The sequence below is a fragment of the Gambusia affinis genome, linkage group LG19, assembly GCF_019740435.1.
Source record: "Gambusia affinis linkage group LG19, SWU_Gaff_1.0, whole genome shotgun sequence".
Classification (NCBI taxonomy): Eukaryota; Metazoa; Chordata; class Actinopteri; order Cyprinodontiformes; family Poeciliidae; genus Gambusia; species Gambusia affinis.
The window spans coordinates 10,019,912-10,046,393 of record NC_057886.1 but is presented as its reverse complement, the minus strand read 5'-3'; the positions used below and the strand labels follow the sequence as shown (position 1 = coordinate 10,046,393).

General features: G+C 39.7%; 1 protein-coding gene across 13 annotated transcripts; it reads right to left on the bottom strand.

Moving 5' to 3' along the window:
- Window positions 1-5,100: 5,100 nt before the first annotated feature.
- LOC122822397 (nucleus accumbens-associated protein 1) lies at window positions 5,101-26,379 on the bottom strand. 13 transcript variants are annotated; one of them, XM_044101013.1, is made up of 9 exons: window positions 26,085-26,201; window positions 25,259-25,425; window positions 19,315-19,471; window positions 16,339-16,617; window positions 13,562-14,201; window positions 13,222-13,392; window positions 11,459-11,564; window positions 11,190-11,287; window positions 5,101-8,594 (listed from the first exon to the last, which is right to left on the bottom strand). In XM_044101013.1, the coding sequence occupies exons 3-9, from the start codon at window positions 19,438-19,440 to the stop codon at window positions 8,281-8,283; spliced, it is 1,734 nt and encodes a 577-aa protein (XP_043956948.1). In that variant the 5' UTR covers window positions 19,441-19,471; window positions 25,259-25,425; window positions 26,085-26,201; the 3' UTR covers window positions 5,101-8,280. The 13 variants fall into 13 exon arrangements, with proteins under 13 accessions (XP_043956948.1, XP_043956940.1, XP_043956941.1 ...); XM_044101005.1 differs by lacking the exon at window positions 25,259-25,425 and having other exon boundaries at window positions 26,085-26,379; XM_044101006.1 differs by lacking the exon at window positions 25,259-25,425 and having other exon boundaries at window positions 13,222-13,389; window positions 26,085-26,379.
- Window positions 26,380-26,482: the final 103 nt, after the last annotated feature.

The following is a 26,482-nucleotide window of genomic DNA, read 5'->3' as shown; positions in this document are numbered from 1 at the left end:
GCGAGACAGGAAGAAGGGTCAAAATATAAGGGAGAGACATGGAGCAAACAGGCCAGGGCCAGAACTCAATTTAGGACCTAAAGGGTCACTTGCTCTACCTCTGAGCCTCATGACACTACACCTTGACATTTTTAACCATAAAATGTACATCATTGTCCCAACCTTATTCCTGTGAGGCTTTAGGTTTAGTAATATTCCAGCCATGGAGCCACAGCATTTTTGAAGGTATGCGCAAAATCTTATTTGATGTTGATCTGGTAGTTTTTATACTTTTAACTCACCAAATAGTGTGTTAATTGTGAACTAGACTATTTTAAAGGTTAATTTGATGTTGTTAGGGATGCAATGAGGAATAAAGAGACTGGGATTCCATGCACTGATATTTCATTAAGAAGATGTGTTTACAGTCATATTCAATATGTTAAGAATTTGCATCCCAATGAGTTTTGTTGGTCATAGCAAAAGTTGAAAGTAGTAACCTTTAAGCATGTATTAAACATACTTGTCACTAAATCTACATTTCTGTTTTTAAAAATAGTTAATTTTTTTAGGTCTGATGTAATATCCTAATTTGAAATATCATGTTTTCATTAACTGTAAGTGGAAAATCATCACAATTAGCAGAAGAAAGAGCCTTCCTAACATCCATTTGTGTCTAATTAATCTATACAATGTGTTTCACTTATTGATAAAGTTCCAAAAATGAATGGGTTATTCAGTGATATTCTAATTTATTGAATGGATATGTATTTTTTTTGTGAAACCTAAAATTCCTTTTGTTGTGCTCTTTGCAGAACTTGTGATTGTTTTCTGAAGGCAATGTTTCTTTTCTGATGGTCCAATGGGACGAGGATGTTCCTCTGTAGGCTCTTTGTTGACAATGTAAAGGAGTAACAATGTATGGCACAACTCCAGAATTCCGATTAGGTCAAATGAAATATTCTTTTGAGACACACTAACTCGTTATGGTTTTAATGAGGCCAAAAGACCGTAGAGAAACTCTCAGCCATGTGAGAATTAGATGCTCTAGAGGTAAAAAATTAATTAAAACTTATCCTTGAATAACAGGTATGTCAAACCCAAGTTAGTAATTGTGGTCGTCATATTCCTGCATCTGATCCACTGACATAGAGCATAAGTAAAAGAAAAAAAAGAGAAAAAAGCATTTTAATGTAGACCATGCTACATTTGGGCAAAAAGTGTCCAAAGGAAGTGTATAAATATCATGCTTCACTTCTCCATTACAATAGTACAGACTTTTAGCTATTGCAGCAAAGTTTGAACATGAAAACAAATACTTTGCAAGTGTTGTTTGTCATTTATCGTTTTTACCCACAGTGGCACAATATGAGATAGGACAAAGTTTGCCGGTAGCTGGCCGATCTGTGAACTGTGATCTACATACAAATCACAGAACAGCTGTCACAACAATCTGCTGTGCTCAGACGTGTCCAGCAGATGTCAGTATTACCCCGCTTCTTCATATTTATGAACTAAATCAACCCTTCCTGTATATGTAATTCGTCAAGGTGTGAAGGACGCTACTAAAGACTGTATGGATTTATTAAAACAGCAGCAATTTATTGCTAATATGATTGTAACTGAACAATAAACAGGCTCTATGTAATTAAAAAAACGATAGGTTTAAAAATAATTCAATTATATATGTTAAGGTCTAATATGTTCTGCTTGAATAACAATTACTTCATCATAAAAAACATAAAATCTTTATTATGCATATTATTGGCATCAAGCAGCATGTATGACCTTACTACACTTGTAAAACTTTTTTTCTTTCTTCCTGTTTTCTCTGATCCAGCAGGCTTTGGGGTCCTTTTGAAGAGAAAATTTCATGGACAAAATATTTGCAACTCTTTGTGTGACAAAAAAAAAAGTTTAATTGTTCTTGGATTCATTAAAGAAACACATCTGCTTGAGGGAAATTATGTTGACATTTCAGCCATGAAAGTGTCTCTGGTACCAAGATTATTTTATGGCCTGTGTGACGGTCGAGGACCACAATGAGTTTCTTCAGCTGCTTTTTCCAACTCTGTCGTTGCAAAAATGCTTTCTCTGTGGGCTCCTTGATGGACACTGTAGACCTGATGGACTTCTGTCAAATCAAATCAAATTCTGTTCAAGGCCCAATGAAACCTTTGGCCAGCACTGCTGAACTTTCTTAAGAAGTCTGTGGATCATAATTTCCTGCCTCATGCTGTCTAGACAATAATTGAACACTAAGTGGTGCAGCAACAAACAACACCTAGATATCTAGGTGTTGTTTGTCAGCCTAATGAACATTCCTGTTGGACGTCTTTTGCATAAATTACTGAACCGATGTGGTGTGATTTATTGTCCATCTTGCTGTGGCTGTGTTGCTGTGTTTAGGAAACCCAGGTTGCTTCTGATGTCTCATCTCTTTTTCTTAGTAATACTCCATAACTTGTTTATGGGGCTTCGATTGGCAAATGTGCTAACCAATAAGGCATGGTGACATGCTTATTAGACGAGGTATTGGCATTTAGTAGTGTTGGTAGGTGCTAAGCACTGTTGGAAAATAAATTAGCAGCTGCATAAGGATGGTCAGGTGAAGGAAGACTGCTAGAAGACGACTAGGCTGACTTAAAACAATGGAGAAAATTCAGCTAAGTCATGATGAATTATGGAAACCTTTGGATATTACACATGTTGGATTCTGTGCCTTTCCACTCTTCCTCCAAACTCTGGGAACCTGATTATTGAATGAATTGAAAAGTATACTTTAATATAGAAAAAGCAGCTTGGCCCACTGATCAGTAGTTCAGTCTCTTATAATCTCCCTCATATCAACAATATTTTCTACATGAAGAATATACAGTTGTGTTCGAAATAATAGCAGTGCCTTTAGAAAAATGAGTAAATGTCAAAATTCTTCAAAGAAATTGTACTTTAATGAACACAGATACATTGGGGACACAGTACATTCTATTCCAAAGCAAAACAATTGCGCAAAGTCATCAAAACTTAAATAATAATAATAATATTTCAAATAAAGTAAGAAATGGCATGTTCAAAAGAATAGCAGTGTTGCCATCTTTCCTTGGAAACTCAAAAATGTACTGTACAAACAAAGAAATTCTTGATAAGTGAACCTAGCTGAGTATCCTAAACTAATATTTTGTTGCAAAACCACGGTTTCTGATGACTGCTCAGCTTCACATCTGTGGTGCATGGAGTCAACCAACTTCTGGCATCGTTCCACAGGTATTGCAGCCCAGGATAATTGCACTGTATTCCACAATTCCTCAGCGTTTCTTGGTTTTGCCTCATGCACTGCACTTTTTATGTCAGCCCACAAGTTTTCAATGGGATTAAGGTCCGGGGATTGTGCTGGCCACTCCATCAGTTGAATCTTGTTCATCTGGAACCATGCTTTTGCTCGCTTGCTGGTGTGTTTGGGGTCATTATCCTGTTGAAAGGTCCACCTCAAAGGCATTTCCTCCTCAGCATATGGCAGCATGACCTCTTCCAGGATCCTGATGTACTGGAACTGATCCATGATCCCTTGTATGCGGTGAATCGGACCAACACCATTGTATGAAAAACATCCCCATATCATGATGCTTGCACCACCATGCTTAATGGTCTTCAGTGAGTACTGTGGCTTGAATTCTGTGTTTGCAGGGCGTCTGACATACTGCCTGTGACCCTTAGACCCAAAAAGAACAATCTTGCTTTCATCTGTCCACAAGATATTATGCCATTTCTTTTCAGGCCAGTCAATGTGCTCTTTGGCAAATTGTAAACGCTTCTGCACATGTCTTTTTCTCAGCAGTGGGACTTTGCGGGGGCTTCTTGCTGGAAGGTTAACCTCAGTAAGACGTCTTCTGATTGTCACAGTACTCACTGTCAACTGAAGGTCTTGCTTGATCCTCTTGGATCCCATCATTGGCTGAGTCTTCGCCAGTTTGGCTATTCTTCTGTCCATTCGAGGGGTTGTCTTTCTTTTTCTTCCTCGTTTTTCAGTTTTTTGCTCCCATTTCAGGGCATTTGAGATCATTTTAGCTGAACAGCCAATGATTTTCTGCACCTCTTTGTATGTTTTCCCTTCTTTAATCAATTTTTTTATTAGGAAACGCTCATCTTCAGAACAGTGTCTTGAACGACCCATTTTCATTGTTTTTTCAGGAGAAATGCACAGCCAGCATGCCAGTTGTCTTGATCCTTAAATACGGATCACCTGTTAACACCCTTTTTTCCCAGAATACCCTCCCTAATTGATGCCCTCTCTAATTGAACTCACCACTGCTATTTTTTTGAACACACCCTTTTCAGTTAATCATTCAATTTCACAGAATCCACAGTATGCATGGCTGTCCTGTTGGGTTTGTTGGTTTTCTATACCTTTATTTTGCCCCCCAGAAACTTATCTGGGGTATAGAGTTTGAAATGTTAATAAAACCAGTGATTTTCTTGCTGCTGTTGAGGCACTGCTATTATTTCGAACACAACTGTAAATAAATCAAAGTCCATGAGTAGGATCTGTTTTACAGGAAACTTCTAGTACTTCCTAGTAGATGTTTCAAACCTTGAGTAAATACATTAAAATTAAAGGTTACTGGGTTTTTTTTCAATTTTCCATTCCAGATCATGCTACAAATGAGACTGATAAATTTACTTTAGGAGTTACTCTACATCTTTACTAAAGGACGACAAAAGAGATGCAGCAAAATTAGCAATGCTTTGCGAGATCTGTAAAGACCCACAATAATAATAGAAACGCAACTGAATTAAAACAATATAAAAAATGCAACATTTAAATCCAATGCAGTGACTAGGATTTTATGCAGTTTATTTCAGCATAAAATATTTATCACCTGACAAGACATATTCTTACCATCCGGTTATGCAAAGTCAAGTTTATCAAGTGGAAAAACCAAACTCTAGACCAAATGAAGGAAGCAACAGCTGTGTTGGGCATTTTTACATAGTATGAAAATCTGGTCACTCATGACAGCTTCCAGGAGAGAGTAGTGAAGTGTGCTAAAAAGCTGCACCTCTTTGTGTTTGTGCATTGCACTTGAAATGAACTTTTAGAAGCAAAAGAAAAAAAAAACAACAAATTGTTACAAATCTTTTATTAGGATGTTTGTTTTTTTAATTCATGACAAGTTTCTTTTTTGATTTTAATTTCTATAATTTGCATTTATTTTACAGTTGTTAATGTGCAATTATCTTTGATAACGTTGGATCACAGTTACAGGGCTTTCACAAAGTTATTGGCACTTTGAACACAGAAAGTAGGAGGATGAGCAGTACAGGAGGTCCACGGGTGCTACAGGGTTACAGAGGGCAAAGAGCAGGGGCGGCGAGGATGCGCCTAGTTTCTGGGTAAATATATACCTCATGCTGCGAGTGCACAACAAACAATCGGATCCTTATGTGTGTGTCTATATATAATATACAGTATGTATCTATACATATATAGAATCGTATTTATATATGTACTGCTTAGAGACAAAAAAGACTCTTCATGCTGTGCCACAACTTATTCATTCAAGTGTGTAGGTCTACATGTTATGGGATGCGAAAAAAAACTGCGCAAATTACAGCTTGCTCTTAATGTTCAAGAAACAAAAACAAAGAAAGGAAAAAAAAAAGCTTTCAGTTGTCAAAAAATGAGATAAAACAGTGTGAGCATGGGACTTTTGAAAGCTGACATGTCATACTTCTTTCCACTTGAGCCTAAACCAGTGTTTATCAGTAGTCTAATCTAGAGACCTGATTAGACTACTAATCAGGTAGGATGTGTACTTGGGTTGGGCCGGAGTGTCGTATCAACATGGATGACTCACCGGCGAGAAGTCAATCTGCTATGAATCAGAGCAGATTACAAATGGCTCAGAGGGTCACTGTGCAGCGTGAGCCAGTCTACAACAAGCTCGCTGCAAAGGCTTCTTTTGTGCTGCACTTTTCGAAAACAAACAAACGAGCGATGCGACCTCTAATTCTGGCCGCACGGCTTGAACCTCTTCTTTGTCTCTCAGAAACGCATGGTTAGGCTGGTGGAAGTGAAACGTGACACCAGCTTGAAGCGTGAAGGAAAGGAAGCTCACAACAGTCTTCAAAGATGGTGGAGAGGTAAACGGGGTGAGGGCGTGCCCACGTGGCACTTACAGTCGAAAGCAAAAAGTGAGGTTTTTGAAGTTGTCACCCTTACACAATACTGCATTTTTTCTTTTTTAATTCTCCACACTGACCCCAGCTGAGCTACCTAAGTCAAGTCTTACATTTTGAACAATGACAAAAAGAGGTTGAGTTATTATGCATCTGTGACGCTCCCAGCAATGTAATCTGCAAGACAAAAAAGCACTTCAGATTCAACTGCATTTGAAAAGGAAAACACGGATTCCCCCGCAAAATAATGTAAAAGGTTAACGGCACATTCTAAGTCAGTTCACCTGCAACAGGAAAAGTGAGTCCCCTGTACTGACATGCATTCAAAAGGATTCAGTCAAACAAACTTTCCGATTTGGGGGGGGTAGGGGAACAAAAGTAAAATAAAAGAAAGAGAAAAAAAAGGAACACTGGTTTTCAACATTTTTTTCTAATCAGACAAATCAGGTGCAAAAAAACAGGAATAACACTTAGGATTTGACTACTTGGTCATCTACAAGAAACACAGGCAGGCATAGGGAGGGATAAATTAAAAGACATACTCCACCTACAGGGGTTTGATTGCTACACGTTTCTCAAAAAGATACACAAACCACTGGTTCTTTTCATTAAGGTGCAGAAACCACCCACATTCCTCTCTCCGTCTCTCATGAAAGGTGCAAAGTCATCTCAAACTCCAAAATAAAAGCCTTTCCGAGTTCCTACGTTGCAGAGGTGCGACGGATACGATACTGACACACATCTGCACAATCCACACCAAAGAACTACGTGGCACACACAGATAGTACCATTAAAATCGGTTTTACTTCAAGCAATAGCTCGCTTTTTTCTTACTGCTTTCAGTTAAAAGGCACATTCTTTTGTCTGATAACTACTACTGACTCTTTTTTTTTTTTGTAATTTCTGTACAAAGACAAAGCTAACAGTTTTTTGTTTTTTTTTCTTTTTCGAGATCAATATAACATTTGAGTTTCTGCAAGTAATCTTCAGGATTGTGAGCAAGCGGTTTATCAAAGCTGCAGATCCACAGCCTAAAGGAAGGGTTTTAACAGACAGTGAAATCCAACGAAAGTGTCCGAAATGATTTCCTTTCAGGCTGGTGAACAGAAGACAAAATGTGTCTAATTTAGCAGTTCAACTGCTCATTCCATCTCTTTCATTTGAAAATAAAGCTAAAAATAAATGACACAAATTCCTATCATAAGACTCCTTTGTTATACTCCTGCAAAAATAGCACTTTTCCTCTCATTTGACAATAACTCTTTCGACAGAAGCTTACTTACGTGGAGATTTTAAAACAATCCCCCTCGCTCTCATCGCTCACACCGATTTAGGCATGAGCGCCTGTATAAATATAGTTTTTCTTCTGAAAATAGAACCATCTTTATTTACCTGTTTCCTCTCAGTCCTCTTTACAATCATCTTAGTTAAAAAAAACTCCCCTCCTTCCACCCCCCAATTTTTAATTTTCAGTTCACAGACACAAACATGCGAGCACGTTTACAAAAGAGTTGAGAATATTTCTACAATATGCGGCACAGTGAAACACTCTGAGGTGAGGTGGGTTGAGAGGAAGATGTAAAGAGGAATAAGTAGTGTTATTGTGTTTTAATACAATTAAATTTAGTTCTATTTCCAAGGCTGGAACACAAGTTGTCAGGCTTGCATAGAGAAAAAAAAATAAAAGCAACACTTTTACATTCATATTTTTCTTTTTTGTCACCTCTGCTCCCAGCCTGCCAAAACATCTCTCCTTTCTTCCTCTGGCTGCACTGGTAGCGCCCCCTATCTGCTCCTCGGGGAATGTATCTTAAATGCAACCGTGGCTGCACTTACACACCATTTGAGACAAGGGGAGGTAGAGGACAAACCCTCACACATTCTCCTTTCACTTCACTAACTCTGTTTTACAGTCGTAAAGCAAAAAAGAAAAAAAAAGGTTGTGAGTTTTTACGTCCTGGTTATAACGGAGTGACAGCTGTCGCCCCAAGCACTGTTGTACAGACAACAGAGGTGTAAAGAGAGATCAGGAAGGGGTCAAAGAGTGAGGAGGCAAGCACAACTGGGGGCGGGGGATACTGGTACGTGCGTCACCAGACTTAAACCTTTCCAGCAGCTGAGTGTTTAGAACAACGGTCCTCCATCCCCACCCACGCCTGGCAGAGATTCACCTGAGGAGCCGCCCGACTCCACGCCGGCGCCGCCGGTGGCCTCCAGGGAGGCCACCGGCTCGAAGGCCTGGTCTGCCCCCAGGGCTTCGTCCTCTGTCTTGACTCCATCGGGGAGGAAGGAGGAGTAGGCGTCGCTCTCAGCCATCAGCAGCTTCAGCTTGGGGATCCAGCTCTTTCGCACCACGCGGCGGGCATTGGTGCACATGTCCGCTGCGATGGCGTTCATCTCGCTCTCTTTGAAGCTCGTGGCAAAATTCTGGCAATAAACTGAGACAGACAAGACACAGTTAGGCTGGAGACACATGTTATGTCATGCTTGATTGCCTGATTAAATGTTGGAGACGGGGTTTTACAGAGACATGGAAGCACAGGTGAACATACTTGGGGTACCCTTGATTTTATGTGAAGCCTATACCTGTTAATACGGAATTGCTTTTCCAACTGAATAAATGCACTCAAATTAAATTTTTAGTTTTTAAAGAAAATACTCTAGATTTCCAACTTTATAGAGTCTGACTTTATCAATCTGTCACTATTATAATGTGACAGATTATAATAGTAATCTCACACTCCCACTTTCACACTCCCACTTAGGCGGACGCTTGACTTTTCTACAGATGTGACAGATTCGTTTTTCCACCCCTGCAGTTTTGGCGCATTGCCAGCGTGCAAGGTGCAAGTAGGTGGGACAGCTTGCAAAGTTGCTTCCCCCCCTCAAACCTTAAGAGATAAAAGAAAACAGTCAGATTGAAAACTGTCGGTTAAATGCTTGGGAGTTCTTTAAGTAAAATATTCAAGTCCCACCCTCACTGAAAAATATAATTAAAAAAAATAAATATTTCGCACAGAGCAGGTAGTTTCTTCAATTTCTTTCGTTATAATATCTTGAAATATTTCTGCAGCTACACAGACTTCAAATCTGTTCAACCTGAGAGCCTGTTTCATATGTTCTTGAAAACAACTCAGTTTAAAAGCAGAATATTTGTGCAGTGAATCTATATATGTTAAACTACAATGACTAAAACTAGAAGTCAGTCTTTTCAGGTGCTCTAGGTCATTGAGAAGAACTGGAACTCATACTGAAATGACTCACTTCTGCAGCTGACACAACAGGAATAAAATGACTACACAGAGCTTGGTTAGACTTGTTGACCTTTTATCTATCCAGATATCAGACATTCACTTAGCCATCTGTTAACTGATAGCCATGGAAGAAAAAACCCTGCCTAAAGATAAATCTCCAAACATACTGAACTTATCTTGTTTCGACTGGGGTGATGGTGAAAATGGGAAATCCCACAGACAAATCCTTTGAGTCACACTCATTAGTAAAATGAGATGGAAACTTTCTGCATCTTCTCAGAACAACTCAAGACTTCACTGTTTTATGGAGTTCAGCAGATTATGGCTACAAACTACATAGTGCCCTCGCATTTCATCACAAATTTTCATTTAATTTATTGGACCTTGTGATAGACGGTGGCACATGCTTGATCAGACTTCTTTATTTACCAGCAAGTCCTTCAAAAGTCACATTGGTGTCACAATTTCAGAATAAAGACAGAATTCCTCAAAATATTAATGGACAAGGAGTGTCAATAAGACCGAGGAACACTCAAGGAGCATCCATTAATAGTAAAAGGGAAAACCTGTCACAATATGGCCGCCCATCTAAACTAACAGACCAGGAAAGCCTTAATTAGAGAATCAGTTAGGAGACGCATCATAACAGTAGAGATCCAAAGTTGGTAGAGTGGACTGGCATGACAGCAGTTTTTCACTCCACAAAGTTCAACTTAATGATGGTAAAAAAGACGTCGTTTGCTGGAATATGGCATTTGAAAGAAAGTGGTGTGGTCAGATGAGACCAAAATTAAACCGTGAACACATGGGCCACTGATGAGAAGATGGAGGAGCTAAAAATCAAGGCAATCCTGGAAAAACAAACTGGTTGGGATCAACAAAATATCAATTTTTAACAGTTTCACAATATTTTGATTTGTTTAAATGTACCTTTAAATAAGTAAACATAGAGCAATTTACAATTTTTCTGATGAAAGTATTTCCATGTGTTAGGCCTGGTCAGAATCCAGACCTTGCAAATCTGTAGTCGAGATCCAGTTTGACCCAGTTTCAAATATTTTGCAAAGAAGAATGGTCAAAGATGCACTGGTAGATGTGTAAACCTGGCAGATTTGTGTCCCAAAAAGACTTGGAGTTGTAAATGTGGAGAACTGTCGCTCCAGAGTTTTACTAAAATTCAACATTTAGATTTGTCTTAACTGGTCACACTAATTACTACTAATTGACATGACTGTATGTCAATTTATATATATATATATATATATATATATATATATATATATATATATATATATATATATATATATATATATATATATATATATATATATATATGCACCCATGTACGTTTACATTTTAAATTTTTCTATTTTTCAGTCATTTGTAAGTGCAAAACAACATAGGGTGAAACCTGCATGTTCAGTAATGTGCACAAATCTTCACTCTTTGCCCTGTCACACTTCTGGGCAATTTAATTGTTCAAATAAGATCAGGTATGCAAATTCAATAAAGAACCAGTGCTTTGATGTCACATAACTGTGCAAAATGTTTTTGGATTTCTTCTACCGAGCTGTCATAAAGACAATTTGTTCCTAGTAAAATCTATAAAAAACCCTAATTAAGACTGCTGGAAAAGATTTTAAAAACCTGGCCCCTATGAACTAATAAGAAATGAAGGCTTATGTAAAAATGTGTTGCTGTTCTTTACATTTCCAATTCTTAATTAAAATAACAAGCACGTTCTTTAACTGTTTGCATATGCAAAATGCTGTTGCTCACATTTGACCGCATGGAGAACTCTGTTGTCCAGGGGCTTGCGGCTCGGGTCGTTGGTGGACGAGCGGATCCCTGTCCCACAGCTGTTGGCCAGAGTGTTCCTGATACATTAAAACAAAAATGAGGTGAAGAGAATGGAGGGATGCTAAAATAGCTGTCCTATTTCTCTCAACTGAGCTCGAGAAGGAACAATAATTTCCATATTAAACCGGAGCCTTGTCTGTCTTTGCATAAATACATTACAGAAATAGACCCTCACAGAGGAAACGAACCTGTCAAAGAAGGCAGCCAGCAGCCTCCTCAGCAGCACCTTGTGTCTCGTCCCTGCGCTCACATGACAGTTCATTAGCTGGGCTCTCGAAATATACACAGAAGTTCCTGCAAACAAAAGCACATGCCAGAAGGCTGAACACCCGGCCACAAACAAATGAAGACATGCCCTAAACACCGATTATTTATAGAGACATGTTTATCTGGTTATGTTCAGACAGACATGGAGAAATTGTTTATCTAGAGACAACTGATTCATATCAGATTGCTGCGGCTGCTGTTGTTCTCAAAAGGCCGGCGCTGTGTTTGCACCTATTTTGGTTCTATTTTGCTGTTTTCTTTGTGTCTTATATGCTTCACAGCAGAACAAGTTTATATTCTGCAGGTTGCATTCTTTTCTCACCTTTCATACAAACACACACTCATGCAGGCACACAATCACACACACACAGGACATGATAAAGTAAAACTTGCAACCATACCCACGTTTAATGTGGAGATTATCACAGGATGTCCTTAACACAAAGATATGAGCAACACAGTCTTATATACTCGAGTGCCAGTCCCCTGTTATCAAGAGAAGAGCTTCCTCTAAATGTGAACAAGCTATCACTATGTACTTGCAAGTTTAAGATAACATCTGGGGATTAGAGCAACCAAGGTATAGAATTATTTCAAGTTTTGGCTACATTTCATATACAAAAAAAAAAACAAAAAAAAAAAACCCCCATAAAATACAAGCAAAGCAAAAATTTGTGTGGTGTTTTTCTAAAGCTCCAGAGTGAAAGAGAGAAAATTCAATTTAAAAATACAATAAAAAATACAAAAACAACGGAGCAGTGATTCATTTTCCAGCAGCATGAAACCTAACATGCAATTCTCTGAAATGTGGGCGATAACTCAAGAAACTTCACAGAGAGAGCCAACGGTTGAACCAGGAAGCAGGGCCTTTTGTGCAATATAACACCAGTGTTATCTGCTGAAATATACTATATGCACAATAACAAACATAAGTTAATATAAAAAAAAAAAAAACACAGACCAGAATGGATTATAAATACTGCTCACTCATCAAATCTAATGAAATAATGTTGGCTATGTTACTAACTTGTCTTAAAAGGCAAACTTATAACAACTCATTGAAATGTATCTAACAGCAGTAAAACAGTGTAAACAGAAGTAGGATCTTTTCAACATATATTTTCAGAGACTCAGCTGAAGAAACGTGTCTGTGATTTAAGCCAAGTGAGAAAAATCACACAGAATTCTGAATTACTAAAACTACTCAAATTACCAAAAAGCTACATAAATAAGTAAAATAAAATAATTAAAGAGTGGTCAGGGGTGCGTTGTATTCAGTTCTCTAATCTCTGAATTTTGAATAATTAAACAATATTAGACCATTTTATTTTTATTCACAACAAGCCAAGTTTAAAAAAAAAAACAAACAAAAAAATCTTATTTGGACTGTAGGTCAGCAAATCTCAGCACCTGGCCTCTTTCCACACTGGGTGATGCTGTAACAAAATAGAATATTTTTTCAATGATCCTCTATAATCGATTGATTTATGGGTAAACAAACCATCATACAAATGCAGGATTTGTCTCAATTTCATATCATGCTTGGTGGCACATCGACTCTTTTAGTTTGGTAATTAAAACACAAACATCTAGTCAATAAATCTATGTGTTAGCTGAATTATCCACACAGATTTTCCTTCCAGGACTTCACTGTGCTCAACAATAATCGGATGCACTCACATACCTGAGACTAACTCTAGTTTCTCAGCCGGGTCTCCTTCCTCGTACAGTTTGGGATGGCAGCGGTTTCCTATCTGAGCAATAAGTTCTGGAGGAAGACAAGTAAGGTCTCGGCCTCGCATCCGACCCCGGGTCTCTATGTGGTCGGGAAGGGCCTCGACTCGCTCCCCGGCTGCTGGCAAAACAGTAAAACCCACATTAAGTTCACACGCTCATTGTATTTTCTGATTGTGCCCCCTAGAGTTTGATGCAGCGCTGTGGGATTAGAGTCAAATATAAAAATAAAGGGTTGTGTACTATGAAGCACATTAACGTGTATTAAATGTTTGCTTTAGTTCTACTACCTGCTGCTCCCATGTTGAGCATACTGTACATGGTATACATGTTGCAGATCTGCCTGTACTGCTCCTCTGCACTTTCGTCTGTTCCCTCTTCTTCCTCCTCATCGTCATGGTAGCTGATGGGTGAGTCACTAGCGTAGGTACTCAGTGTGCCGGGGCTGGCCCCCTCTGACATTCCGAGCCCCGCTGCAGAATTCCCGTTGGTGCTGGCATTTCCACCAATCCCACCACTGGGCGCCATGCCTGCCAGGCTGGTTGTGGTGGCGTTCATGCCCATGGCCAGTCCGAGAGCTACGGGGGTCTGGATGGCACTGCCCCGCACCGCCTCCTGGGAATAACGGGCCGTCTTTCTGGCCCCTCCTCCTCCACCGCCGCCACCCGAGCCTATCCCGCCTCCGTCGCGGGTGCTGCCGCCCTCCCACAGCCGCTTGGCAACAGGAGTGCAAACCACAGAGTAAGGAGCGGCGGCTTCCGTCTGGTTGGATGGCTGCTCTGTCTTAAGTCGTGAAACGAGAGGGAGCGGCGTCACGCTGGAGGCAGGACGTGGTGCACTGTTACTGGTCTGTGTTACAGGACTCTGCGGCTCTGAGGTCGGAGCTTCCTCGGCATGAAGACCTTGGGAGTCACAACTTGGGGAGGACACCTAGAAAAAACATGCATATATAAGTTTTATACTTATATACACATGGTCACTTTAGTGGAGATATGGACATGCAGTTTTCTGAAGTGAAATCATCTTGTGTTCATACTTTGAGATGTAAAATTTAGGTAATTTAAATATTCATAGTGAAAAGTAACAAAAAAAAATTATCCATTCAAAGACAAGTTATTAAAACTGAGTCAGAATTCACTCAGATGTGTACAAGACAAATAAACTAACATTAACAAACTATTCTTATCAGATTGCCTCACCCAGGGCAGCTGTGGCTACTATCCGGTAGCTTGCCATTGTCAGAGTGAGAATGTGTGTGTCAATGGAAATGACTGATTTGTAAAGCACCTTTGAGTGTCCTGAAATGTGCTATATGAGTCTGATGTTATCTCATTTCATGTCATTATGTCGCATCTGGTTTAAGAAAAGTCAAACTTCAACTTAAAACAGAGAAAGGAAAACCTAAATTCATTGGAGAATTCAACTGTTAGTAGAAACCGCTTCAGCGAAGCTGCATATCAATTTTCTCACTTTTAAGAAATGGGAATTTTAGCCCATTATCTTTACAAACTGAATTCAATGTGGAAATATGTGTAGGCATTCATTAATGGGCGACTCCATTAAGAACTGATGGTTTTTAATTCAACACTTTAAAACAGGGCACAATGTATTGCAAATGTATCATTATTGTAATGTTACTGTATGCAATGTAAATAGTGTCTCTCTATGGTCATATTTGATAAAGCTTGCTGCTTAATGACTCTAAGATGTTTTCCCTTACAAAAAAATCCCATGAAAATCACATGTGATCACATGTGAATCACATCTGGATCACATGTGATTTTACCACGAAACGTTCCAAAATCACACGTATTCATGTGCTTTCACATGTGATTCACATCATTCACATGTAAAAATTTGTGTGAACCACATGTGATCACATGTGAAAGTCACGTGATTTTCATGGGATTTTTTTGTAAGGGTTGCTAAAGTAATTAAGAAAGTACAACTAAGTTGTGGCTTCTTCAAGTCAGCACATGTTGTCATATGCAGCTTTTTCAATAAAGCCATTTTGTTAAGACAGAAATAACAAATTACTTATTTATCCCCCAGCACCTGAATAGACTGCAGTCTATGTTTGTTAGGACCCCAAAGCAGAAAAGCTTCAACAGTCTTTTGTTGAAGCCAAACTGAAATAGCAAAGGAAAACCTTTGCAATGTCATTTTCTTTGCTGAGGAGATGATATTATGTATTTATCACAAGTTATAACTTCATTTCCTACCTTGATTCTTTAGATTTTCATGATCATGTTGTGGATTTTATTTTTGCGATTTTATTCAAGCATTATCCTGTTATGCGTCTCATTATTCACCAAACTTTTACTGTTGGGCTGACGCACCTTAAATTTTACTCCCAATTTGCTGGATAGATTTTGCTCAGGCCCTGTGGCTGCAGATCTCAAACCATTATCCCTCCTCCACTGTCCATGGCAGATCAAGCTATACATTATGGCCAAGCATCTCCACTTTGGTATCATCTGTTCAAATGACCCTGGTTATGTAATTATTTTATTATCTGGCATGCTATTATTTTTTTAAAGTCTCCCTTTCTGTCAACTATTCTTTCACAAACAGTTTTGTTACAAAATGTAGCAACTGAAACCTAAAAACACGTAGCCTTTAAATTACTTTTTAAGAATAATTTTGGGCTCCTTTTTCCCTTTTCTCCTCTCTCTACTGTTTTTAATCTAGCTTTAAAAAAAATTGCCACTAAATATCCTGAAATGGCCCGGCAGCTATGTTAGATTGAATGGGAGTAACAACTACTTCTTGAAAAGGAGTTTTGAATATTTCCTGCTTGAACCACAAATAAGATAATTAAATGAAAAATGAGAGAAAGCAGGAAGACCCACATGCTAAGGATCAGTTAAGTATATTTTCAGTTTTATAAGTAAGTCTTGTATATTTACAAGTACATTCTGACAGAAAATGATGCAAAGCTGACTTTATTTTTAACACAATACATCTAAATTTAAGATTAGTTTCTTAGCTTACTTTTAACTGCCACTACACATCGGCTTTTCTTAATGTTTACAAACTTTAAATCTATTTCCCATTTTCTATGTACCTTTACCTTGAGGAAGAATTCGGTGCCCTTTTCCATGATCTGCTGGATCTGAAGAAAGCCCGCAGTATACATGAGAAGAAATTGGTCTCCCACTGTCATGCTGAGGCGGCCTGTGTAACAGAAAGCCAGAATCTGCTGGAAGCACTGGGGCTGCACAGCTGGAGGGAGCTCTACAACAGTGGGGCTCGTCTCGTTGCTGTTAGCAACCGGAGCATTGGTGCTGCTGCTGAAAAGGTCCCGGAAATAAGAGCTGCTGGCCGCCAGAACAGCTCGATGAGCCTAAAGTAAGAATAGAAGAAAAAGAAATAACCTTTATTGTCAGTCAGTGGAGAAATTCAGGTGTCCCAGCAGCAAAGTGAACAGCAAGTCAGCTCACACTAAGGTCAAAATGTAAAAACAGAGGGTAGGGATAAGAGAGTGTACAGTAAGGACAAATTGAATGAAAATCCAAAATAATAATGGCATACTCCAATCCAAAGAAATGTGCAACTGAGTAAAATGATACCAGAATGTACAACATGTCTGCGTATGCTTATGCTTAAAAAAATACCGACTATTTTACCAGAATCTGAACAATTGTGCAAATAACGTAACAGCAAGGATGTAAACATTTATTGAGTTTGTTAGAGTCCATCTATCAATTGTATAGTTTTTTTTTTTTTTTCCATTTTCATTTGATAACCAACTGAAGTAGAAAACGGACCACAGGAACAAATTTGATACTAATATTTCATTCAATCGGAATTATATGACCCAGAAATTGTACTGTGTGCAAAAGAGCGCACACGTTCGAGTGAATCCAATGGCAGCACTTGAAGTTCTCAGTTGGAATATGGACAAGTACAGTGACAAGCAGAACTATATCCTGGTCACAAAAACTCAAAAAAATATACTAATCAAATCTACCTCAGAGTCTGCTCTGATGCTTCCTGTAAAGATGGCCAATGTTGAAACTCCAGTCCAGTTTACTGTCCAGGTGAACACCCAGATATTATAAGAGTCCACTATCTCAATGTCAGTTCCCAGGATGCTCAGAGGCCTCGGTGGGGTGGATCTGTACCTGCGACGATCAACCAGCTCCTTGGTTTTCATCGTTCTGGAGAAGATTCAGCTGGCAAGGATCCACAAAGCCCTGTCTGTAATCTGAGACGTCCTGATCTGTGATGAGGCCGACGATGGAAGGGTCATCAGAGAAGAGTTGATTGAGAAGTCTGCGGTGTGGAGGGTGAAGAAGAACAGTGCCAGCCCAATTCCCTGCGGGGCCCCCATACTGCAGACCGGCCTGTCCATGACAAAGCCCTGTGTCCTCACATAATGTGAGCAGCCACTGAGATAGTCCAGTATACACTGGGACAGCTAATGGTCCACTCCTGACAGCTCCAGTTTGTCCTTAAGACATCACAGCTGAATGGTGTTAAAAGAACTGATGAAATCAAAGAACATGATCCTCTCAGTGCTTCCTGGCTTACATGATGGGCCCCAATACTCTCAAGAAATAAATAAACTTGTTGATCAGAGGTTAGTAATTCCTACTATCTATATGCTTCAGTCCCTCCTGGTACAAGACGAAGCCAAAAAAGCAAATCTATAATGCAAGAGGCTATCCATGTGGGGGAGTCGTAGGTCATCTGAGGGTCAGAGGAGCCTTTTGTAACCCGTCTCCAAGATGGAAGGAAGTCCATATAAGATTTGAAGCATGATGGAAAATTAACATCTCCCTCTTCTTCTAAGAAACTATTTTTTTTCCCCGTTTTTTTTCCCTTCCTGTATGTTAATCTGCTCATTTATAAAACTGTAGAACAGTGTTGTTCAAAGGAATTTTCCAGGCAATCTGGTAAAGGGCTTTTTGGGGAGTTTTTTTTTTTAAAGATTATGTAACGGCCATTTCTTAAAAAAAAAAAAACAACAACCCCGGTTTCTAAAGGTTTTTGTTTGGTAAATGTCCTTTATAACAACAGTATAGGTCCATTGTTTCGTACAGAGTAGATATTGAAAAGCATGTTGAGGTTTCAGGGTAAACAGGTTGTTTTTCTACTCCCTTCACTTGGAGTCACTCCACCACTGGAGACAAAAATCATATTTCTGTATGAAGTAGATTGATTTGGAACTCTGGGATAACACATATTCCTTATCAGAAGTTGTGTTAAACTTAACAGGTTACGGAGCACAACCCAGGACAATACTATACACAAATACTATTGCTGTTATCTGCTGGTTCATGCATAGAATAAGCCAAAAATTGCCGGTGTGAGAGACTCTGGTCACTGGTATCGTGAAGACAAGGATCGAAACAAAATTGTTACGGTAATTGATGAGCGGCTCTGTGTAAACAGGACCTAAGACTTAAGAATAGCTTTTTTTGTTAAAAAAGAAAATAAAAATCCCACTGTCTCTAGTATGTTTTATTGGACATAATGCCCAGCTCATATAGGTAGAATATCTGGGGATGGATAAGCAGGTGACCACAGCCAAGCCTCTCAGAATTAGCTGATAAACTGCTGCGCACACTGGTAAATTTGACAAGGAATAGCCTCGGGTCAAACAGGACATCAAGACAACTTTAATAAGATGAAAAGTGAGATAAATACACAAGTAAACCTGGACTGGGTGATTTTATGCTGATTTGAGAGACTGAACCACGGTTTGGATTTGTAACCTGAAAAAATAAATTCTTGTGTTCTCAAAGGTATAATTAAAATCTCCAGTCATTTCGTTTTTGTGAACCCACTTATTGCATCAGACAAAAAGAGAAAGGCTTGTCTAGGGCATCACTCATACAAAAACCACCACTTACCAGAACTTTGGTATTACAAAGTAAAACTGGAATTCAGCAGTAAAAATTGTAATGTATACCATATCCTGTATAAAGGTACCAAGGAGGCACAACAGTTCCAATTTCTCAAATTTTGTCTTTCATCCCCAACCAAGTCCTTCTCTAAAAAAGAATGCAACACTAGAATAAAGTGTGATGAGTACCTTGAAGGCATGGCCCTTGACCACAACAGAGACATCACAGTAGAGGCCTTGCAGTCGCTGCTCGTTCAGACACTCTAAAATGTTGTTGCCAAAGTTCGGGATCGCCATCTGGAGGGTCTGGGCCATGGCGCGCCTACGCACACCACCAAAGGGTTTGCTGGGAAAGGAAGAAGAGAAAGACGTGAATAAGTTAAGCTACCACTAGGTCAAGTCTTTAATTTGAGACAAGGCTGTCTCTAGAGTAGACTTCAATAAATCCAATGGGCCGTTAGGCTGGCTATGACATTATTCACATGGTAACTGTAGAGCTGCTCAGCGGGTAACACTTTGATTCATGGGTTTCTGCAGCTTTATCCACAGCTACGAGCAGGATCGAGGCCACACAGTGGGATAACTTGGAAAGAGCCACTCTCAGCGATGACAAAAACTCTTCTTGTGATGTCTGTGTGGTGTGAGAAGCATTTCAGAGGGTAATGTGTGGAGGAGGAGCAATGTAACAAGGACAAAAAAGACAAAAGGCTCAAAGAAAGAAAAACAGGTGAAGAATGTGTGAGACGCAAGCAACTAAAAATGTCTCATGAGATTTCATCAGTGCAAATAAAATAGCTAAAGGACATAATTTAATCCAAATCTGCAAAAATCACATTATTTCCAACTGAAAAAATACATTTAAAAGAACAGCTCTTAATCCTCCAGAAGTATAAAAAGGTAAAAATGTGCATAAAGCCTTCAGATACACAGTTAATCTGAAAGTGAAAGATTAGAAACTTTAAGCATTTAATAACTGCATATCAAGGGGTAAAAATATTACTGGTAAAGAATAGCTGTTTTTGAGTGAAGTTAAGTGTTCTTGCTTTATTGTTTTATAAATAACCAGAGTTTCTTCAACATTTCATTAGCAGACAGGAACAGTCTTACGACACAAGAATTGGTCCCATTTCTCTTAGCTAATCTTAGAAATGGGAAAGGAAAAAGAACATGCCATCTATCCAAAGAAGATTTTTTATACGTAAAGAGATGGCTACAAGAAACACCTAAAAGCCTTCAACAACTGGAGCTGTAGCAAAAACAAAAGAAAAATGGATGAAAACCCAAGTTTATACTGCCACCACACACAGCGAGGAAGATGGGAATGGAGGTTACAAAGGGTCCGCAAACCATACAGTTAGATAAATGGATCCCAAAGTCTCCAAAATACCCATTAGAAACTATCTAGACTAACCAGTTGCTTGGAAATATGTTGGACAGATGAGATGGAGACCAAGCTGTCCAGCAACAACCACTCCAAGTAGATCTGAACTGAAACAAATGAGGAGTTTATGGCATCCAAACCTGGCATACTCTACCAAACAAAAAAACTAAAAATGACCCAAACATACAGCCAAATCAACAAGGAAAAGGTTCACTAGATGGCATTGATATTACTTTAAGACTTTTGTATAAGTCTTCATCAAGGCCCCGATAATAATAAAGTGCTCTGTATAAACTTTGACGTTAAGACACACACACACACACACACACACAAAAAAACACTTCTTCTTTTTTCCCAGTGAAGACCTTTTGTAGAGTTTCGCAGATTTGTTTAAACTTCAACATAACCTATAATCACACTACTCAAGTAAATAACCTCAGCTGTACAATAACTGTTATTGTCAGGGCTAGGCTGGGTAAAAGCCTTTTTATCATCCTGTGTTTTGTGTAAGCTATAAAGTTGCACAGCCTCAGATAAGTGGGTCATGTTCTCTTATTCCGTGTGTGAAAGTGTGTGTGGTCTGAACAGAAACCACATTGCATGTTACAGTTCACCTCAATCAACAGTGAAACTACTGCACACTCACTTGGCTTGAAGCTTCTCTTGGACTGCTGCATTAAGGTCTGTTAAATAAAAATGAACCAAAGGCAGACTGTGTGAAAATATTTGAGGACAGAGGGAAGACATTTCTGTTTACTGTTACATATGCATTACTTACAGCTAGTGTACCAGCATTCTTAGCATGCCAAGTACAGTGACTTGCAGAAGCATTCATACTCTGGGAACTTTTTACATTGACGTGTTATAGCCACAAACCTCAATGTATTTCAATGGGATTTTATGTAATACACAAAGTATGTTCCCTGCCTATATAAGGCAGGGAACATTTTCAAAAATATTTCTTTTTTTACAAGTAAGAATAAAAATCAGTTTAATCAGTGCATCTGATCATTTAAAAAGTACTACGGAACTGCAAACCAAAAACCTAAAATGATGAGGATGTGGAGATAAACTGCACAGTAACACAGTTGCTAGTGGTTACCTTGCAACAATAAGGTGTGGGTTCAAATCCCAGCCTTGGTTCTTGTTCCAAAGTGTTTGGATGTTCCTTCTGTGCAAGGATGGATTCTCTCTGAGTAGCCAAGCATCATTCAACAGTCCAAAAACACAACTGTGAGGTTAACCCAGTTGCTTACTCTAAAACTCTCTTACATGACCGTTTGTCCTGTTTGTCTATGTGCTGTCCTTTCCTGGTCTGTATAGTTGTCCAGCATGTAACACACATTAAAGACATCAGCTCGCAACAAGGACAATCCAGTAAAGACCGTCAGTAGATGGATGGGCGAAGAAATCAAAAATCTAAGAAGAAACCAAGAGGACCAAGTTAAATTTAGAAAGGAATGGCAGAGATCCACAGCTCAGATAGAAGGATCTGTTCGTCCTTAAATGCCATAAGTCATCAATTTCATTTATGGAAGAGTGGCAAGGACAAACCCTATTGTTAAACAAGGATATAAAAGTGCCTTTTAAAATTTGCGACAAGCAATAAAGAGAACACAGCAACAATGTAGAAGAGAGTCCTCTGGATGGATAAAACCAAAACTTTCCGGGTTGGAAAGACTGAAGGATTAAATGTTCAGGATGTGTGAATACGTTTGGAAGGTGTTGTATATACTTTGTATGCTCTCTGTCAAAGTTACAATCATAAAAGAGTCATTAACATGTCCAGATAACATTGGTTGTTCTTAAAAAGCAAATAGTATTGGTTCTTTGATTTGCCCATATAGCACTGGTTGTTCTTAAAGCTCATGTAAAATTTTCACATGCTTAAGACTGAGCATGCCCACACCACACTTTCAAGTAAAAAACACACACAAAGCTTTTCATCAAACAGATTCTTTGCCCTTAAAAATGCTGTTTGCATGCTGCTCTCATGTAAACAGGAAGAAACAGATATGCATCAGATAAATTTGGTTTTTCAATTGAACAAACTGACAGATACCCACCCTGTTAGAAGTATACAACCAATTTTGGTGTGATTGCGACTGAGAAGGGCTGGACTGAGCAGCCCCATCATATCCAAAGCCCTTCATTTGGGATCCAGCCAAGATCCAGGGTAAAAGAGAAATGCTTGCTTTGTCTCTGTCTCTCTCAAGCTCCCTCTCTCTCATACTAAAACACAAATGCACACACACACACACAAACTCAAACAAACCCACAAAAGGCACACTGAGTCACACATGGACATTAGACAATACTGCTTGTTTACAGTTTGGCGAGCTGCACCGAGCACACACATGCGTGCACATAAAGTCACACTAAACGCCACGCTGAGAGCAGGGTGTGTTTGCTCAGTTTACCCTGACAGTGATAGAGAGTGTGTGTATGCGTCCTTGTATCCATGTGTGTGTTTATGCACTAAGGAGAGATAGTGGGGCCTGCGGAGATGAGAGGGATCATATTAGGTCCTTATGCTATTAGCTATATAAAAAACAGGAATAGGAACAAGTCAATTTCATACTGTGGCTTAAATTTTATACTCCTCCAGCCTGGAGGAGAAAGTAGGTCAAACATTCTTGCAACATAGTCAAAGACTTATCACTGTAAGCTTCAGGAATATTTGGCCCACATATAAATGGAACTGAACAGACTTTTTTTTCCCAGAAACTCCTATTTAATTCAGTTTTTTGAGTGTCCTCTCCAGGTAGTTTAGGGAAAAGTACTGTGGATCTGCTTTAGGGATAAATATATCAGCATTAACATTACATTTGGATATGTAAAACTGGGCCAAAATCAACAACTAATGCTTATTTACATCTTGTAACCTTTTGTGTATGTGTTTTGGGATGAGGGGGTCATGTGGTGTTTGTGTAGGAATGTGACCGTGATAGTTATACAGACAGTGCAGGATTGTGGAGTCTTTATCTGAAACAGGGAAGCACTCAGCTGTGTGGTTGTTTCTTTTCTTTTTTTCAAGGTGTTGAAAGGGCAGGCAATGGTGTATAATATCGGTAAATATTGATTATTGGCTACGACAGCAATATTTGTTTTTCCTCTCAACACCATTAGTAATATTGGTTGAAGTCATTCTGCTTAGATCAGGAGGAAGAAATATGCTTCCTAGGAGTGAAATGACCCAATTAGGGATCAGAACCAAAATAGAGATTAGGTGCAATTAAACATTTTCAGAAAATACTAAGCAGTTTAATAAAATTTTACATGGGATTAGCTGCAAAAAGAACTAACCGGATTTGCAGTGATTCAAATAAATCAGTAGAACATGTTTTGTCTTTGGGTACGGAGAGAAGATTGAATGACACGGCTGAGGTAACAAATGGCAAACTCGCCCGGAGCCCATTAGGAACAATAATAATAAAAAACAACAACAAGGAAAAGAACACAAGATGATTAAAAATAAACTATTCTGTATAAAATTAAAAAAAAGATTATGTGACAACATACAACAATGCAGTCAACCTAGCTCTACATCTGCAGACAGCACAAGTTTTGACACAGCAACATGGGTGATTCATGGAAAGTCACAGGTACACCTGGCACATAGTTCACTCCCTCTATGGAGGCATTTCCTGGTGTGCATGTGTCCATGCCTGCATACCTGTGCTGCTCCTCTCATGTCAAGACATATACAGCTACAGAACTGATTTGTGATTAGTCATATCAAAGCAGCACACACATATATACCCACAGCTTCTCCTTTCCGAATCTCTGCCCATGCATGCCTCTCTGCAAAGATGTTTGAACTGGAAAAGATGTCAGACTGTGATGAAGAAGTGATACAGAATCCAGTCTGTGAAAGGTGGATGGGGGACGTGAGGCAGCAAACCCCGACCCAAGTTGTTGGGTTCTAAGCAGACAAGTCGGTGGTAATTAATCCCCTATATCAGACTCTAAATGCTCCATGCCCTCTCCCATCTGCAGCAGGCCTATGGGAGGAGGCTAACGGCTAAGCTAGCGCCACTGTTAAATATTTTGGGCTCACCATCCCACCTCACCGGCTGCTCTCATCCCGGCTGCACAATGTCGAGGCATTTCCGCGCTAAAAACATAAACAAAAGCAACACTTACTTCCCGAGAGGACGGGGCTAAGGGACGTGCTAAGGCCCTAGGTGTCGGAGACCCCAATTTTGTCTTCTTTTTTAGCTTATTTGAATATTTTGGTGATGGGGGAAATCGGCTCCCCCTCTGCCATTCTCCATTCTACCGACATCAACAGGTCATCCCAGGACACGCAGCAGCTGAGGGCGAGCCAGACGGAACCAGTGCGGCACGGAGCAGAGGGGGGGTCGGTGGGAGCACAACAAGGCACAATTCTTCGAAACCGGCTATCGCAAGGGGCTGCCGGGCCAAATAATAATAATAAAAAAACGACAGACATTGAGAGACTGCTTGCCTTCTCGCAAGTTTATTGAGACCTACGGGGAAAAAAATCTGTTAAACATCATTAAAATCCAGATCTGAGAAAAGACAATGACGAAAGTTTAAACTGCGCCAACCTGGATTCATTCCGCTCGCATGGTTAACCCAAAAACTTTAATCGTCCCGCATCTGCTAGACCGATTTGATCCCCACTTCCGCCGCCACCGGATCATCATCAGACCCCCCGACAGGACGCCCCCACACCACTGCAAAAAAAAAAAAAAAAAAAAAAAAAGAAAAAAGAAAGACACTCACCCCCTCACTGGGAAGCTGATGCAGAGCGTTGGTCTAAAGGAGGAGACGCAGCGCTCTCTCCCCCCGTTTTTCCTCGATCCGGCCGGCCATTCAGTGCGAACGGAACGGCGATAGCAGAGCCATCGAGGGCGGTACAGTATCCCGGGGGATTGCGGAACACAGAGCCACTGATCGCACAGAGCAGAGGAGGAGGAAGACAAGCATGACGCGCTCGTCACTCAATCGCATGATCGTTTCGAGCGCAGCCTCATTTTGGGGGAGACCTATCCCTGAACGGCGGAGACTGTTTGCGCATTGGCACAGCAGCGGGGCTGGACTGAGAAAGACTAGTCTCTCAGTTTTCCTGCTGCTCCCCGCCTGTCAGTGGAGAAACCCGGGGAAAGTAGGCTGACTGGCTGTACTCATTTCAGCTCGATTAAATTCTGGGCACGCATTTGAATTAGTATCAAACCTTCTGAACAAAATGCTGGGCAAGAAACCTCTAAAGCCGTATTGTTGTATTTTCTTATATGTATTATATAACAGACCTTATATGATTATTTATTGTCATAGCTTTTATTTCATGCTGCATCACAGTGGTGGTTCTTGCAAGAACAGCACCCTGGGCAAGCCCCCCGCCCCCCTCTTTTTTTTTTTTTCTTTTTTTTTTTTGCTGCTCCCAGATTGTAATACACAACTGTCTGTGAAGCCTGGATTTCTTCTGCTCCTTAATTGATACAATTTTCCAACAACTCCTCTGATGGAGAAGCACAAGTGTTTCAAATTTACCCATTCTTTTCAGTTGAAAAGCTCAAAACAGATTTCCATGTATATATATGTAAATTACCTCCTCTTTAGTCTTTGTCCAACCTTTGCAGCGGGTGAGCCTATTGATTTACTAGAGCCCAATGAACACAGGGTGCCTCTAGAGCAGACTGACGCTTCCACCAGGTGTGTGCACACGGGATCTGGGCTGGTTGTGAAGGAAATGAAGGTGCAGCTGTAGAATCTCAGCTGCAAGAGGGAGGTTGGGCCCATGCCATTTGGAGCTCAACTCTAAACTTGTAGCACAAGCAGTAGCCTGAAATATGTACACTGCGATTTAGATCACCCAGCATGTGTCAAAGGTGCCTCAATATATATATTAAAAAGTTGTAATAAAACTGAAGCTGTGTGCATCAAATAAATCAGATCTTTGTCTTTTATAAATACATGTTGAAATTATTGTTTGATGAAATAAAATAT